Here is an 18,096-nt window from a genome sequence, read left to right as displayed (position 1 = left end):
TGAAATCAGCAGCATATGTAGCATATGTCCTCCAGAGGTCCTTTTTTAGTGGTAGTTAAATGAAGGTAGCTGGAGTATAATATATAAATATATATTTTAAAATGAATTCTAAATGTTGGTGAGATAATGTAGTTCAGAGAATCTACAACATCAAAGGGAGAGAGAGGAAGTTTTCTGCCATATTGTATCCTCAAGGTTATGAAGGTAACTTAAGCATGTGTTTTTGGTACCTGTCTAAACTCCATGTTTAATAGAAAAACAAAACAAAACAAAAAACCTGCCAATACAGGTCTCTGCAGAAGTTAGTATTTATGCTGATTGAAAAGCAGGTTGTTAAAAAAGAAGAGGAATCAAACACTTCTAGAACTTATATCAAAGTTTTCACTGTATTTTTAAAAATATTTTTTCTCTGTTATTTCAGATTTTCTGCCAATGAAGGAAATGATAATATAAATGTGTAATTTTTCTTAGGCTTATCATTCCTGTAAGCTTTTTGTATATAAAGCCAAATTAAGTGATATAGAAGGCCTTGCTTAAAAATAGATGCACTGAGTTCCATGTCCCACCTCCCTCTTTGATTCGGACAGGCTGTGGGAGGTTTGGTTTTCAACTAAGAGCTCCTTACTGTTTAATGCACATTTGATAGTTTCTCTTAGTTAAAGGCAACCAAAATCTTGAAAACATAAAACCTGTTACCACAAAAAACCTTGCACGCTGTGTGTGGAAGTTCTTTCATGGGGATCTAGGTCAAGCAGTGGAAGGTTTCAGCATTTGACATAATTAAAGTAAGTTTTATTCTTTCTTTGCCATCATCTTTTATGTACTGTTAACATGTAATCAGCCAAATTAATAGCTCTATTGCAATGGATTTTACAGTCAGTACTATTCCAAGTGATAAAATCCTTCAAAATGATTTTAACTGTGAATCTTTTTTTAGTAAGAAAGGAAAGTTTGCAATGGTACGATGTTCTGACAATCCCTTGGGCATTTCCCTACACTAGCTGCTCCTTATCTGATAAAGGACCAATTGCAGAGAAAAGGCTTAGAGCTATTATAATCCTGATTTTATTCAGACTAGTTCAGCGTTGAAGAGAAGTTCTGAAAATTGATTTCTGTTCTGGGAAGATATGTTGTTACTGTATCCACTTGAGTAAGAGTTAGAAAGTAATTTTAATTTCAAGGAACTGAGGAATTGTTGGGCTTGACAATCTCATTTTCTAAGCTGATACAATCCACTGACTGTCTTGTTTTTCAGGATGAGAATTTACAGAATGAAGGAATCTGTGGTTCTCTTTTGTGTTTCTCCACTGCCGTAAAATCTATAAGACAAAGGCCTTTCTAAATGTTTGCATATCTCTGTATTGGTTTTTGTAGGAACATTATGATTATGGTATATTTTAAACTTAAATTGGAGAAGAAAGCGTTGTGCATGTTTTCTCCATCCCTCTTGCCTCAAATGTTTGTTGTGGCTTATTTTCTAATTGAGAAACGGGGCCTGGAAAAGAAAATCCTTTTTCCTTCTGTAGGTGAAGGTGCCCTGTAACACTTCTAGAGATTAATGGAATGCATGGTATATTCTTTCTAGTATTTCAAACTGCAATGTGGGATTGTGTTGCAGAAAAAGTACATCTATTTAGCAGGCAGCAGGAGACTTGTTTTATATTATTTGCTGCTCTCTGGAGGAGGAGTCTAGGAAGAGGCTTCAAGTTGGCTTCAAACTACCTTGCCCAGTCTCCTGTGCATTCTGAGTGTTTAAATATACTTCTGTTGAATGCTGCCGTGCTACAAGGACAACATTTCTGTTATAAACTTAGCTGTTGACTAGTTGTGAGCTTTCTTTGCTCTGATACTCTTTGCACAGGGGAGAGTTCATTACTGCTTTTCTGCAGCTGCCACAAATTACCAGAGTTTGGCTCTTCTGCCATTAACTTTCTTTTTCACAGGCAAAGTTTCATGTCACTTCACTGACATAAAAATTTTGCTCAAAGTTTTAGGGTCTTCTGTAGGCTTTTACTAACTAGGTTCTTTCTGCATCCCCATTTCAAGCAGAAACAAATTCTGCGTCTGTCAGGACATTTGAGTATTTTTCTTACTGAGGAGTTTTTCTTAACCATTTAATACAAGCTATCTCTTCTGTCAAGTTTTCTAAGTGGAAGCATATTCTGAAAGTGCAAAACGTTATCCCCTGCTTAGTTGTAAGAATACTATTAAGAAGAGAAAGACCATTTAAAATGACAAACATTATATTTCACTTTGTCCAGGTAATGTAACTCCTTCATTTTCCTTCATGGGACATTGAGTTTAGTTTGAGTTTAGTTGTCCTTCCTACAAGGCAGGAAGGACATAGCAATGTTGGATGTTTTACAGAAAATTTTCAATCTCTTTAAGACAATAATGCCATCAGACATAAGAAGAAAAAGCCCACAGAAGCTTTCATCCCTATGATCTCTCATGAGGTTACCTGCAGATTTGCCAGTTACCGTGGCTTGTGTGATAGTGCAGTAGTTTTTTCTCCATACCATTTACTTTTTGAATTTGCAGGATTTTCCTTCTTATTTCAACAGTAATCTAAAAAAAACCATGAATGTTTTCAAGCTACAGATAGTTCTGAGGGCTTTCCCTACCATGCCTAATTCATTTTTAAGCCCTCAATATGGTTTTCACACTTATTTTCTCCTAACATGATATTTGAAAGATGTCTCTTTATTAGAATAATGGTGTTTTATTTGCTTTCAGCCCCTTCTGTAATCACCAAATGATCACTAGCTTTGGGTTAGATAACATCTTGAATGCTATCAAAGATACAGTAGTAGGATATAAAGCTCTGTTCGTTAATGTAGAGCTGAGAGACACAGATTGCTTACATTAAATCTTTTCTGTAACTGTAATTTTCTTCCTTTCTCTTTCCCTCTTTCCCTCTTTCCCTCTTTCCCTCTTTCCCTCTTTCCCTCTTTCCCTCTTTCCCTCTTTCCCTCTTTCCCTCTTTCCCTCTTTCCCTCTTTCCCTCTTTCCCTCTTTCCCTCTTTCCCTCTTTCCCTCTTTCCCTCTTTCCCTCTTTCTTTTTAAGTATAAGTGTATTTAAGGCTCATGGCTGATGTGATAGAAGTAGATAGTGGGGTCTTATTAAGTACTGAAAGCAGAAACAATTCTTTCTCTAACTTCCTTAGCTAAATCTAAGTAATGTTTCCTTCTATTTTTGTTATCTTAGCATTATGATTGCTAGAAATAACAATTATTTGTAACATCTTCATACCTCACTGTAACTAGATAAAAATGCCTCCTGTTCATAAATTGCCAAAAGAAAAAAAATCCAAATAAAAATAAAAATAATGAGCAGTTCAAATTTTTTTTTCTTTGATACCGCTTGTGAAGTGCAAAACCATGTATAAATTGATTTGCGTAGATTGCTTGCATTTTGCACATGCTTTCATCTTGTCATTTACTTTGTTCTTTTAATGTGCATTTATTTTATTTTATTTTATTTTTTTTAATTCCCTGCCTTACTCTTCAGAGCTAACCTTCACACAGGCTTCTTTGTAGGACTCTTGGAGGCCACTTCAGAGTGGCTAAGGCAATGTTATTTGCTACTGTTCTCATGCTTTTTCTTTATAATGTTTCAGCTCATCCACCATATACCATGTGCTTTAGAGTGAAATTCTACCCTCATGAACCCTTGAAGATTAAAGAAGAGCTCACCAGGTATTATTTTTGTCTGTACATTTAATGTGAATTCTTTTACAAGTTCAAACTAAGACAGCTTGTTGGGTAGGCTAGGGTTCTCATTGTGCTGAAATGCACTGTTTGCACTATTGGTAATCTTTTTTTATTTATTGTATACCTGGGGACTTTTAAAAGTAGCTTAAAGGCACTTTTCCTAACATACAGAGAAGTAGTGATGCTATTAAAGGACTTTCTGAAAGAGAAGCAGTGATCAGTGGTTGGTAAATATTATGCTAACTCTTCTCCATGGAAGGATTTTGGATTAGAATAAGTTCCTTTTTGTTTCTTAGGTTTTCTTTTTTATGTGTCTGAAGCAATCTGTGAATTTAATTCAATAACATTTCTCTTTCAACAGGAACTTTGAAACTTTTTCTGTTTTTTTTTTCCATTTGAAGTGTCTGCTCATTAGAACCAAAAACCCTACAGTATCTTTAAACTGCGGACCAACTTTCTTTAGAAAACTGAAATTGATTTACACTTTTAATGTATAGTTTTGTTAGAAGTTTTTTTGCGTATATAGAATTTTCCAGTGCTTTGGAGATACAATTCAATTGCAACAATTCAATTATACTTATTGAATGGGATTTCTGTCCTTTCTTCTGGCCTTTGTAAATACTCTGTGGCTCTGTGTATTTTTCAAGAAAATTATTGAGGAAAAGATGTAGCAGCTTTTTTGACCTCTGCACCAGCTGTGCAGGACTGTATGTCTCCACCACGTTAATAGTTAGCAGGTCACACTGCTAACTAGTATGTGTTATAGAAGTACAAAGTAATGGAGCGCTTGTTGCCTTGAGATCTCCACTGACACTTTTGCCAACCCTTGCAAATTCTTGTGCTCACAAGTCACTTTGTGAATGGGAGTGAATCCATTATCCTTGATCTCGCAGTTAAAGTTTCAGGAACAGCTTGCATTCTCCTGAATGGTAAATTTACAGTTTGTATAGAGGAGCTGGACATCCTGTTCATGTTACAACTATTTATCTCGAATCACGTTTAGTTGAGGGAACAGGTTGTAAACCAGGAAGTCAAGGAATTTTCAGTATTTGTTAATGTTTGCCTTGAATGAATATTTTACTTTTCATGAGACATAGTTTACACTTTCTAGGAAGAGGAAGCTCTTTCTCATTGAGACCCTTAATTAATTTTTTTTTTCTTTAAATGTCTTGGATGCTCACTCAGGAGAAGTTTCATCAAAACACAAAACATCTTGAATTAGCTCACTGATGTATATTGTGCTGCCAGTATGTTTTAGTCTTTGCTAGAATAGTTTAAAAACAATTTGAAGTCAATCTGTTGTTTGAAAAATATTTTTTGATCTTTTGTAAGAAGTATTACTAATGAGGTACTGGATTGTCTTAAAACAGAGAATCTTTTTTTCATATATTCACCTAATGAGCATGATAAATTTGTCTATCTGATCAGCTTTCTAGTTTCCTGTAGTTGCTGTTCAGAAAGTTTTGCTTGTTGTCTGCCCAGGTTTCTTACACAATAACAAGGTATGGGAAGTGTTCATGAAATGAGAAAGTAAAGTGTAAAGTCTTGTAAATTGGTTCTGTCTGCTTCATTGATTAAAGAAGGAGGTCAAATTCAAGATAATGCTCTAAATTGATTGGAGTTTTTTCTTTTCTTTTCTTTATTCTTAATTACAATGACAAGCGAAATACAAGAAGAATAATACCAAGAGGTATTCTTCAGAGGGCAATTATGAAACTTGGATGGCTGATGATCTGTTCAGTATGTTTTTTTTGTGGCAGGGGATGTTTTTAATTTTATGACCTCTGCCCTGATCATGTGTTCTTTGCAGTGTGTGCTTAAGATGCTCTGAAAATAATTTAGTAATATTGCCACTCTTTGACTTAAAGGCTGCTGTGCTTCATAACTATGGTCAGACGAGTCACAGTAAAATTGTGCATTTGCATTTCTCTTTCTGTACGTGCCTAAATGTACCACAGAGCAGTTCTCTTGCTTCTTCAGCTGAGTAGAAATCTGATGGGTGCCACAGTCCCCACTTAGGAGAAGAAATTAAAAGACAGTGGACTTATCTTACCACATTTTCATATTACTATTTTATCCAGAATGTTAATTAACCCTGTCTAAATGCCCCATATGAATTATTGTCAATATATTCTTTGTAAAAGCCATATAAGAGTAAATCTTTAATGAAGTATCTTAGAGACATCAGGGAGATGTACAGCTGGTTAAAAGAGATATATTTGGTATAAAAATCATATATTTGGCACATGAAACTGTGTGTATGGAATAAAGTGTATACTTTCTGTGAAAACAGTATGAAGTAAAGAGAAATAGTTTCAGACATTTCTAGTGTGAAGAAAATTGAATATTCTCCTCCTCGGATTACTGCTACTTCATTTCTGACCTGCCTTGGGTAGGATGGATTGTAATCTTTGAGGTATTCTGTGGTTTTACAGTAGGAGATGTTTTTAGAAAATTAACCTAGCTGAAGTCACTTCTCTGTCTATAATATATAGAAAAAAAGCTGTAAGAATCTGAAAGTGTATGTGCACCACATATTCGGAGACTGGGAATGCCCCGGGAAAGGCATTGAACCATGCACTTGCCTATCATTACACTTAGTTCCACTGTTCAGGACATATGTGAATATTGTCAGTCACATTATACCATTCCACTTGCTTTCTTTCATCTTCCCTCTTTTTAGTTAATGATAACTTCCATGCTTTTGAAATAAAATCAGTGAATGCTGCAGGATGTTAAAGCACTTTGAGATAAAACCATGCTAAATAAGAAATTATGGGAACTTGGAATAAAGTTTTAACGTATTCCTGGAGACTGAGGATCTGTGTGGTCCTTGATCACTGTGTGCTCTGCAGTTGGTTAATGCTACAATTGAGTGTGCCTCTGAACTTAATTTCAAGTGCACTGGAGGTTTAGCAGATTGTAATGCAAACAGCAAATGTAGGTTTTTGAGTAGTCTGTGTAATCTTTTAAATAGAGAGAAATACTTGACCATGGAGATAAGAGTGGGGGGGGGGTCTCTGCACTATGGACAAACTTTCTGAGTATGACTTCTGTCTCAGGTAGTATCTGGTGCACCTCAGACTTTTCTGAATGGTACATCTGTAGTTTTTTTACAGATGATCTGACAGTATTATGGGTTATATGGACTCAGAACAAAGTACTTCAGTTTTTGAAAATAGCATTTAACTGACTTCACTTAATATCCCTAACTGAAATTAATAACTACTGTTTTTAAATTAGGCGATAGCATTATAACAAGCAGGCTCTCATATCTCGCTTGTTTCCTGCCACACATACCTGTAAAACATAGGTTCTATTTCTTTCTCGTTAAATCAGCATCTACTCTGCAACCTGTTTTCTGACTTACTCTCCACAGGGCTGGGTGGACTCGATACATAGACCTGCAGTATTGTTGTTAATTCTCTTTACTCTTTATTTTGCATCTCTTTATCTTTTACTGCACTGCATGTTGGTTGTTTTTGCATACAGCATGATAGTCTTGATGAAAAGAGCATCCAGGGTTCACTGTAAGGGTTAAGATTATTCTTTTGGCTTGACATGCAAAAATGTAAAATTGCTGTGAAAGGAAGTTGTAACTACAAAGGCCATTCAATCTGCTGTATAAACAGCATCCCAATGCTCTTTCTGTAAAGCACAGATGTTTTTGCTCTGTACCACTCTTCACTATTCTTTGATCATAGGTCAGAGCCTTGGGAGAGTCCACAGCTGTGTAAGCATGAGATATTGCACGTGAACAAATTGCGAACAGCCACGGGAGTGTGAACAGATAGATCCCATGACCCATTGCACATGGGCACAGATTTTTACTGTTTACTTCTTCTCAGTGTTCTTGTTTAGATAATAAATACATCAGTGTTTTTTCTTTTTTATGTAATAAGGCAGCCCAAGGCCTCATGCCTTCTTATCTCTAAATCCCTACATTACACTGTGCATGCATAATTAAAATGAGAAAATATGAAGTCATCTGAGGTCCCAAGGGATTGATCTAAAATGCTACAGATAATACTGTATCAACAGTAATCCATAATTATTGTAGAAAAAACGCGTCATGGGTTAGTAGCTAGTAGAATTAACCAAAGATGGATTATTGCAACTAGCTGTCATCAGGCACTTTTTTCCTAATCCATGTTTCCTAATCCAAGAAGCAGTTCTTCAATCACTAGGCTGTCATAAAACAGTGTAATAGCTACTTGGTACAAGAGAAGCAGATGAAAAATGCTTTACTGGAAATCATATAAAATAGCAAAGACTGGGGATGTAAACATGGCAAATTAAAGAGCCCTGAGTGAGCTAGTCTAACTGAGGAAGAACAATACTGCTGCGTGCATGCAGAGCTAAACTAGCCCTGTTGCAATCAGCTATACTTGACGCTGCTTTTTGCTGGAAAAGCCTGGCACTTTTCCCTCCAAAAGTGGTCATTTATGCTCCTGTAGTATTTGAGTATCAAACTACATATTTGCAAGATTAAAGTCTTGCAATAAACTAATCCTTCAAAAAATGAGTTAATATTGGGTAGACCTGTTTTGCAGAAAGCTGTTCCTGATATAATTTAGGAATAACTCTAAATGCTCTAAATGCTCTGATTGCCCTTCTCAGCTATTCTGAGACAGCAGAATACAGTATACAATACACATTGTAATGGTAGCTATTCCAAAGCTTCTTCAAATCCACTTGTCTGTTTTGGCTTTGTGAAGTCCATATTGGCAATTATCCAATGAGTCTATGGCTTTGGTAGTATTGGACTCTCAGTCAAATACCATAGTCTTAAAAGTGAATGAATTGTTAGTAAGAGCTTGCAGCTAGCATTCAGGGTGGAGAAAATAAACAAAAAAATTAATGCATTAGAGTTCTGGATTTTTTGGTGAAGCTTGTGCCTATGGGTGAAGGAGAGCTGAGAGGTTCAGAGTTCCTCTTATGTCTCTTAGGGAAATGCAACAGAACTGAGAAGATGCAGCTCTGTGTCAGAAGCCTACAGAGAAGAATCTATTCCTGTGTTGTATTGTGGCTTTTATTTATCTGCTATTCAAAATGAAGGTGTAAACTGTTTCTTCCCATTCCTTTGTTCTTTAATTGTTTCCCATGTAATCAGTGTTGTCAACCAGTTGGCTAAACAGTAATGTTTCAAACTTTTTCCTTTTCCCAAGGAAAGACCATGTGTAGTAATGCAGACCCTGACCAGGTCTAAAGCCAGGACAAGCCCATTTATTGTTAGATCCAGGTGGTAAACATCATCATTTTTTTTTCTTATTTATTTATTTATGGAAAGTGACACTATTGATTGAGATCTTCTCTGAGGCTTTTTTACCAAGACTGGTGCTGAATTTTTAGCATTAGAACAACATCCCTCAAAGCAAAGGTAGTGATTCTTCCTAGAGATGCTTGTTAATGGAAAAGACAGTTAAGCACTGTCATGGTTTTATGATGTTTGGTTATCGGTATTCCACATCATAACATCATGTAGTCCACTGGGAGTTAAAGAGTTAATGCTCCAGGTCCGGGTACCTGTCCCAGAAGAGAAGAACTACTACATCCCCCCAGAGGACTGTTCGCTGCTCTGTTACCATTTCTGCTTAGAAGGAACAGATAAAAGGCCTTGGTAACTCACCTGATGGCCCTTTTCAATCGTCTGGCTTGTCTGTTGTGGGTGCTCTCCCACCTTAGCATTTACAGTAAGGCCTTCAGTTTTTGGACATTCTCATTTAATTTAATTTATTAGCTTTAATTCTAATTATATTGTATTAAATTGTATTATAGTGTGTTTTCTTGCATTCCAATGTTATTTAGTAAAATAGTTTGTTTCTCCTCAGATCATTGCAGCTGTATTGTTTTGAGCCCATCTCTCTATCCATTTTCCTTTCCAGGGTGCAAATCCACGGGTCTCTCCGCCCTGCTAGTCACAGAACCAGGCCAAATCAGCCCGTAAACTGTTGACAAGCACTTACAGAAATAAATTAATAAGGTAGCTCCTGCTACTTTTGCTGTTAGATATTTGTGAGTGGGTCATACAAATGTTGTTTTCTGTGTAAAAGGGATAGATTGATATTTTCATGTCCGAAAGCAAAAATCATGTTTTTAAGTTATGATGACTATGTTCCTAGTTTCTCATTTCTCTACTAGGATTTGGCTTATGGCTAATTAGGTGAATTGAAAGGGCAGCTGATGTAATTACTGTGATGTTCTTATTAATACGGACATTTTGTGAGTGTTTTGAACAAAACTGTCATGTCTTTCCATAAAAACAAGAATGCAAAGTCATGACCTTTTTCTACCCATAAAAATTCACTTAGGTATCTTCAGTTGTGCTTTTAAGAATTTTAACAATTAGATTCCTGCCTGTTCATTTTGATAATTCTTTTTCTGGAGCTTTTACTTGAACATTTGCCTTACAATTTATTTTTTGGGCAGGATAGCACTGTTTATTTTGACAGCTTTTTGTGTCAGTTCACTCATTGTGTAAGGTACTTTCTTTCATATGCTTTAAACAATCCTCTGATTGTACTGATGTCTCTGAGTATTACATCTTTGCATCTGAGTATTCAGTGTAGCTTGGGAAAGAGCAGAACAGTCAAAGTCAGACATTGCTGAGACTAGATTTTTTTTAAACTTTGTGGTGTCTTTCAAGACACCCATGTCTACTGGCAGGGAAGATTGTGGCAGCTCTGGGTGAAATGCTTGTTACTGTAATAGAATGAGTGAAGTAACTTAAACACAAGATAAAAAAACACAAAGTGGACAAACCACAGGCTAGAGTTGTGGGAAAGCATTCTTGCTTCATTGAAGGTCTTAAATAGTTACAGACAACAATTAAACAGTTGGAAACATGATGTCTGAAAACAAGAATAAACATTGCTGACCCTGCATCCACAGTTCCAGAAAGAATTTGGCTAACTTAAGAGTTGAGTCATATTTATTGCAAACAGATAATAGATGGAAATGAGGTTATTGAATGATAGACAATTGTGAACATAAATGCTAGAAGCATAAGTTTATTGGCTTGCTGGTAAGCCTTAGTTTTTAGTCAGGACTGTAAATCAGGCTATAAATTGTGCTAGCTCTTGCAAAAACATACCAATGGTGGAAAGACAAAAGAAGCAGCAAAAACAGATTGAATCTGTAAGTTATTTGAATCTGTTAAGTGTAGGCAATTTTAAATACATACGAGAGCTTTACTGAAGTAAGTAGTTAGGTGTTTGCTGACCTTGGACATTAATTACTTTATGAGGATTATAGAAAATGTCTGAGGTTGACACAAATTCTTGCAAAGCTTACAACTTTGACTTTCAGTCCAAAGTGCATTTATCGCCTTTCAGGAGAACTCCAGAATGTCTAGGTTTTGTTCTAAACTGTCCTAGCTGCTATGCCTGAAGAAGATGAACAATATCCAGTGCAGTTTGCTGTATGGGTGATCCCTGAAGAAAAAAAAAAAAAAAAAAAAAAAAAAAAAAGGCATTTATAATCTGCATGGATAATTGCATTTTTCCCTGCCCTTTTTCTAAGCTCAGATGCTTTACCAGTGTTGTAGCCAACAATTTTTCCAGTCTTTATTGGGAACTGTGATCTGTGCTGCTTTTTTCCTTTGACTGCTACCTTCTGTCTTTGAAATGGCTTTTGTTCCAGGGATGAAATCATTCCCTGAAAGTGCAGTATAGAACCATTTGATTAAAGTTTTTGAAAGATGTCAGGGCACAACTAGTTTTTTTACCTGGATTTTAATGGTCAAATGCAGGCAACAGCACAGTAGCATAGAATCTTAGAGGCAGAAAAAAATTTAGCATTCTTGTTTTACAAATTCTTAATGTAGTGGGAATGTATGTGAAATGAAGTAGGAAGACAGGCGAACAATTTAACAAATCCTGGTTCCAAAACAAGTGAAACATTGCAAAAACAAAATGCCTTTCATCTTTGGGAAAATATAAACAGAGCTGCTTCTTCAGACTAGCAAGTGCTAGGAATTACACATTTTAAAAACAGATCAATAGGATTTATGGACCACTTTTGTGACAGAAGCTAGTCTACATGATTGCTTGAGTTCAGTTCTATAATCCTAGGACAGGGAAGAATTAGTTCTGAGGCCCATGTTCCTTTCCTTAAAGTTAAGTCTTATGTGTCTTACTTTGGCCCCTGCAAAAGTATGGAGAAGATTAAACTGGGAGCTGTTAAAAAGCACCTGAAAGGCAGTGCAGTCTTTGGTCACAGTCAATATGGGTTCACAAGAGGAAAGTCCTGTTTAATGAATTTAGTTTTCTTTTATACAAGATTACTGATATAGTTCACCAAGGGAAACTGGTTGATGTAATCTTTTTGAATTTCAGCAAAGCTTTTGATACTGTCTCTCATGGTTTCCTTGTGGACAAAATGTCCACTGTACAGCTAGACAAAAACATAACATGGTAGGTAAACAATTGACTGGTGGGTCAGACTCAGTGATGTTTATAGTGAATGGGATTCCATCAGGCTGGTTGCCATACATTTGTGGTATTCTACAGGGGCTCCATTTTAGGAACAGTTCTCTTCAATATTTTTATAAATGATCAGGGTGCAAGAGCTGAATACATACTAAGTAAGTTTGTGGATGACACCAAATTGTGAGGAGCTGCTGTTTATCTTGGTCCTATTCAGAACAGCTGCTGTTCTGAATAGTTTTTCTTGTATTCTCACAAGGAGCTGTTTACTCCCTTGAGGTTAGAGAGCCATTACAGAGAGTTCTTGACAGATCAGAAGGCTGGGCAATCACCATGGATATGGAATTTAAAAAGTGCAAATGCTGAATTCTGCATCAGAGGTGGCATAACCCTGGATATATTTACAGAGTGAGAGTGAGCAGCCCTGTGGAATGAGAATCTGGGTGTTCTGGCTGATGGCAAGTTGCACAGGAGGCAGCAGTGTGCTCTGACAGCCCAAAGGGCCAACTACTTGGGGTGCAGCAAGTCCAGCACAGCCAGCGGGAAAGGGGAGGGGCTGTCTGCTCTGCTCTGTGCTAACGGCCTCACCCACACACTAGGTGCAGCTTTGGTGCCAAAACAGGAGAAGGACATAAAATTATGAGAGAGCATCCACAGGAGGGCTATAAAGATGGTGAATAGTCTGAGGGCAAGGTGTGTGAGGAACAGCTGAGGTCCTAGGGTGTGTTCAGCCCGGAGCAGGGCAGCTGAGGGGAGGCCTAATGGTGGCTGCAGCTCCTCACAGGGCAGCACTGAGCTCTGCTCTCTTGACAGTGTGGGACTGAGGGAATGGCATGGAGCTGTGTCAGCTGTGTCACTCTTCACTTGAGGGTAGTTGGACACTGAAACGGGCTTCTTGGGGCAATGGTCATGACACCAAGCCTGTTGGAGTCAAATAAAGTGTTTGGACAGTGTTCTCAGGCACAGGGTTTAAATATTAAGTAATTCTATATCGAGCTAGAAGTTGTTCCTGATGATTCTGATGATCCCTCCCAACTTGCAATAGTTAGTGATTTTTTTATTCTGTTTTCTTTTAAATGCCACATGTTTGCACACTCCCACCCAAACACCCATGTTCATCTTCATGGAATTTTAGTGGAAATGAGTTTTTGGTGTCTTTCTGTGGGGTTTCTTTTTCTGCTGCTCTCATCTCATCCTAAGTGCCAGTGTAATATTATAGTGACTCACACAAACTTGTGTTTATGGCTGCCCCCTTATATTGAAGAAACTTGTTTTAAATTACATTAAATTAGTGTATGTTATTTTGGAACTTGCTCTCATAAAACTGCTATCTATGGGGGAGAGAAGGGAATTCCTGTTATCTCAGTTCAATCTAACTTATTTTATTGCACTGTATTAAATGGAGGAATTGAGAGCGAGTTTGACTCTTGAATACATGCTTTGAGTAAATTCCCAAGGATTTTCCATTCTTCCTTAGCTTTGAAGATAATGGTGATGAATGGCTCAAATTTGACAATACTGGTACATGATCTTGTAACAAAGGAAATAATTTCTTGTAAAGCTTAATTTTTCTTCTTTTAAATTACAAAATACTTGTAGAATAGTTGTTGATGGTATTTCTTCCCATCCATGCTGCAGGAGAGATGTACCTGGTGCAATTCTGAGACTCAGGTTCACATTTCTCATCTCAACCTTATGACTGCATGTAAGAATTGAAAGAAACAGGTTAATATGCTTTTCCACGATCCTGCTTGCTTTCTTATCTCTTTGTAGTCATTTTTAAACTCAGAAATCAGTGTGTAATGTCTTTGGATACCTGTTGACCTTATGACAGACTAACAAGACATGCTGTGAAATCCTGGGTGGCTTTTTCAGCATTTCTTAAAAGGGGAAATACAGTTTGGCCTCAAGTTAATGGTAGCTCTTCAGAGAATTGCAACCTGATGACTCACCTTGGCAAAACTTAGAAGAAATTTAGAACAAGAATATAGAGATACACTCATTTGTACAGGTTCTGTGTGGTATCTGAATGAGTATACATTTCACTGTTTTTCAATAAACTCTCCTTGCAAATCAAAAATTTTTACTACATCTCACTGATGCCATTGGTTTACCATGTTGCAAGTATACTCTCTTCAGAACTGTGCCCAGTCAAGTCACGCCAAATTATGGAAGTAAAACAGAGATTAGCTACTGAGTTATGACTAAAGGGGAAAAACTGGTGTTGCAGTAAAGAGCCTTGAAGAGCAAGTTTTCAGCAGAAGTTTGTAATACAAGTGAAGGGATGTGTTCACATTGAAAACAAGTTGCTTTTCTTTGTGATAGTCCTGTTTTTATGTAGCATTTAATAACAGTCTGAGGAAAGGAGGCAAATTTCTCTTGCCTTTCCTGTCTTCACCTAAGCTGCTTGGTACAGGAATTCATAGTACACACAGAATGAAGCAATTTGGTTGAAATGTGCCTGACATCAGTGTTATTGGTAAAGTGCATTTTTTATTGGCTATGTTGTAGCTTAAGCTTGGACAGGACTCCCTGCATCAATGGACCTGCTGAGGATAAACTGAATCCACTGACACTGCTAAAACCATAGACTTGTTTGACTTTTTCTGGCTAAAACTACATGTTGTGTTTTCCATGGGGTGAAACTGCTATGTAGTGCAGCTGTAATTAGGGACGTGATTGGGGAAGTGGCTGTGGGTGCACAGCTAGGCTGCATGCTGGGCCTCTGCCAACCAGGCCTGGGAGATTGCTCTGGAGGATGGAAAGCAGAAGAGAAAGAGAAGATCTCCCAGCCACACCTCTCCTACTGCTGTTCTAAATAATCCTGCTCTGTGGCAGGAGAAAGAGGACAACTGGAATGAGCCATTTCTTCTCATCAGTACTGCTCTATGAGGAGCAACTCCTAAGAGGAATGGAACTGGCAGCTTCCCCCAGGCAGATCTGCGGTTTCGTGCACTGCCCAGGGAGTGTGGTGCCTCAAAATGTTTGTGAGAATCCCTCACAGGTTTAAGAAAGACAAAGGAAGTAATTGTTCCCGTCCTGGTCAATGTGCTGTGTGAAGCTGTATTTAATGAGAGTGGGTTTGCTCAAGAAAATCTGAAATACTGTAATTTATTTCACATTACTAATGAGCATTGCAGTAGCTGTACATTTCTAATCAAATACTCTCCATGCTTTCTGTTAGTGTTTTTTGTTACTTCTGCTGCCATTATTTCATTTTTCATGAGAAAAAATCTTTTGTTTAAGACCTAGTTTTGCCTGTGGTTGCCCATTACCTTTTTCCTGACATTTGAAGTTGCAAGAGAACGATTCAGTTGAATCTGCTATAGAAAAATACAACATTATTTCCTTTCTTTTCTTTCTTTTCTTTTTTTCTTTTTTTTTTTTTCTTTTTCAATTTCAGATACCTCTTATACCTACAAATAAAAAGGGATATTTTCCATGGCCGTTTGCTGTGTTCTTTTTCTGATGCTGCCTACCTGGGTGCCTGTATAGTCCAAGGTAAGTACAAGCAGCAGATCTGTGAGAAATAATTCATAACTCTTAAGAGTAATCAGTATAAAGAGAAATGCAAAATTGTGTGAGATTGGTGATGAGAATAGCAATAACTTTTTTTTTTTTTTTTTTTTTTTTTTACCCATACTGTTTGTTTGCCTGCATTGGTGTCAGTTTTAAAGTGTTTAAGTAATTCAGCTTGCAGCCAACTTACGACACACAGGAACCTAAAAGCAAACAACAACAGCAAAACACCAACAGAACTAACCAACCACACACAAAAACAACAAAAAAACAAAACAAAACAAAAAACCAAGCAAACTTGAAACAAACAAAACAACAAAAAAAACCCCACTAGCTGATTGCCTTAGAATTAGAGTTAAAAAGTATGGCATCAGTATTAGACTGCAAAACTCTGTTCTTTTACTATCCTGAATGTAAACATAATCTATACTAATTGAACTAAGCAGGAAAAGTTTCTATTCAATGTAATTTCTTCTGGAAAAGATTATCATTTCATTGTGTAATTTCATTTGTGTAATGCTGGGGTGGAGAAAACATGAGGAAAAAAAACTTCTTGTCGGAGCACTGTAAGAGGCTACCCAAAGAAGTCGTGGAGTCTTATTTTCTGGAGATAATTCAAAATCCACCTGTAAAAAATCTACTTTAGCAGGGGGTTAGACTAGATGATCTCCAGAGGTCTCTTGCAACTGATTTGTGAAATCCTTGATAAAGCAGTAGACACAATTCAAGGAGAAAGACCTTTTTTTTTTTTTTTTAATTCTTCCTTTCTCCTTATCAGTTACCAAAGACAGCATTGATATATATATCTTGGAATACACTGAAGAAAGTAGTTAGCTACACGTCCAATAAGGGACTTCATATGTGTGCTTCATTCTAACTTAATCTGAATGAATCTTTTCATTCATCATGAAGCTGCTTATCCCAAACAAGATCAACTCTAGACCGTATTCAAAGAGACTTAGCTAGAAAAATAGAAACCAAATGTCTCACTTGAATATTTAAGTGATCATCTTTTAGAAGGAGAATCAGATACTGTGGGTTACCTTTAAATAATGGCACAGACAAGTGGGGATAAATTGGTGAAGAAAATAGCATGGTCTGGAATACATTGTTTTTGTTCTGCCTAGTAGGAGAATGGTAAGTAGTTAAAGGGGGAGGGTTTCCTTTATCTTCTTTAACGACCCTATGTTCTGCCAAAGATGGTATTTTAAGATTGCTAATTACTTCTGCAATAAATAAAACATGAAATTTTCATCAAACTCAGTGATTGTGGTTTTAGTTAGCTACAAGTTCTTCAAAGTAGCATTTCTTCGGAGATGCTTCATTCATACAGTCCCTGAATTAAACTATTTACAAACTTTCTCTTCTAACATTGCAATTTAATTTTTCTGTTCTATTTTGTGTTTTGAATCTATTTAGCTGAACTTGGTGATTACGATCCTGATGAACACCCAGAGAATTATATGAATGACTTCAAGATTTTTCCCAAACAGTCACATAAGCTTGAGAAGAAAATAGCTGAAATACATAAAAATGAATTCAGGTAATTTAGAGTGTTGCTTTGTAAAGTCAGCTAAGGATTATTTTATCTGTTTTCACATTGTGCATATTAACCCAGAAGGGTTTCTTTCTTTCTATTTAATATGCTGAATTTGAAAATTCAGTTTCCGCTTAGTGGGTTTTCTTTTCCTAATAACCTTCATTAATCATAGCTAATTCCCACATGTGCTGGTAATTTAGACTGCATTTGCTTGAAAGATGGGTTTGGTTATTACATCATGGGTGCTGTAGTTGATTAACAGAATGACATTTGTTTCGAAGTTGAAAGTATCCCTCAAGTATTGTGTTGCAGAGGAGTAGTAGCAGTGCTTTGTGCAACTGTCCCCCCGTCAGGATTGTCAGTGAGTAGCATGCACGGTAACAGTGTCAGAAACTACTCATCATTCTGCATGATGGAGAATGTTCCTCTGAGAACCATGAAAGGAATAAAACGTGAAGAAAACTAAATAAAATCAAACAATTAAATTAAGAGGATATTCTTAATTTAAAGAGAAATTTCTATTCAAAGATTATGAGGTTCATTGCACTTCCTTGAAACATGCCTATTTTTTTTAACAAAAAGAAGATTGTGAATCATCACATCCTCCCCCCCAAGAAAAAAAAAAGGAAAAAAAACCTATTTTCAGAGGAGTTTAAAGTGAAAAGCGTTTCTTTTTTTTCAGAAGTCTATCGTATATATGTTGTTGAATCATAAGGTAAAATTACTGATGAATGAGCCAGAATTAATGTGCTTTCCCTTTTTTCTTCCTTAAACTTATCTATTTGGCTTATATTTCTTTCAGCAAAACAATATTTTAAATAGTGCAGCTATAGCTATATTTTTAAATTAGTCTAGGCTGAAGTTTACACAGATCCAAAGAAATACTGTTTAAAAACA

General features: G+C 36.6%; 1 protein-coding gene across 7 annotated transcripts in view; it reads left to right on the top strand.

The window, feature by feature from the left end:
• FRMD3 (FERM domain containing 3) overlaps nucleotides 1-18,096 on the top strand; it is a 152,640-nt gene that overhangs the window by 90,322 nt on the left and 44,222 nt on the right. For all 7 annotated transcript variants that reach the window (XM_085212513.1, XM_085212515.1, XM_085212511.1 and 4 more), the window contains 3 exons: nucleotides 3,621-3,699; nucleotides 15,544-15,641; nucleotides 17,079-17,202. In XM_085212513.1, coding sequence (XP_085068639.1) covers nucleotides 3,621-3,699; nucleotides 15,544-15,641; nucleotides 17,079-17,202 — 301 coding nt within the window. The remainder of the gene's footprint in view (nucleotides 1-3,620; nucleotides 3,700-15,543; nucleotides 15,642-17,078; nucleotides 17,203-18,096) is intronic.

Source organism: Meleagris gallopavo, chromosome Z (assembly GCF_905368555.1).
Source record: "Meleagris gallopavo chromosome Z, MGAL_WU_HG_1.1, whole genome shotgun sequence".
Classification (NCBI taxonomy): domain Eukaryota; kingdom Metazoa; phylum Chordata; class Aves; order Galliformes; family Phasianidae; genus Meleagris; species Meleagris gallopavo.
Note: the sequence above shows the minus strand (reverse complement) of the source record. Positions and strands in the feature narration are given on the sequence as shown.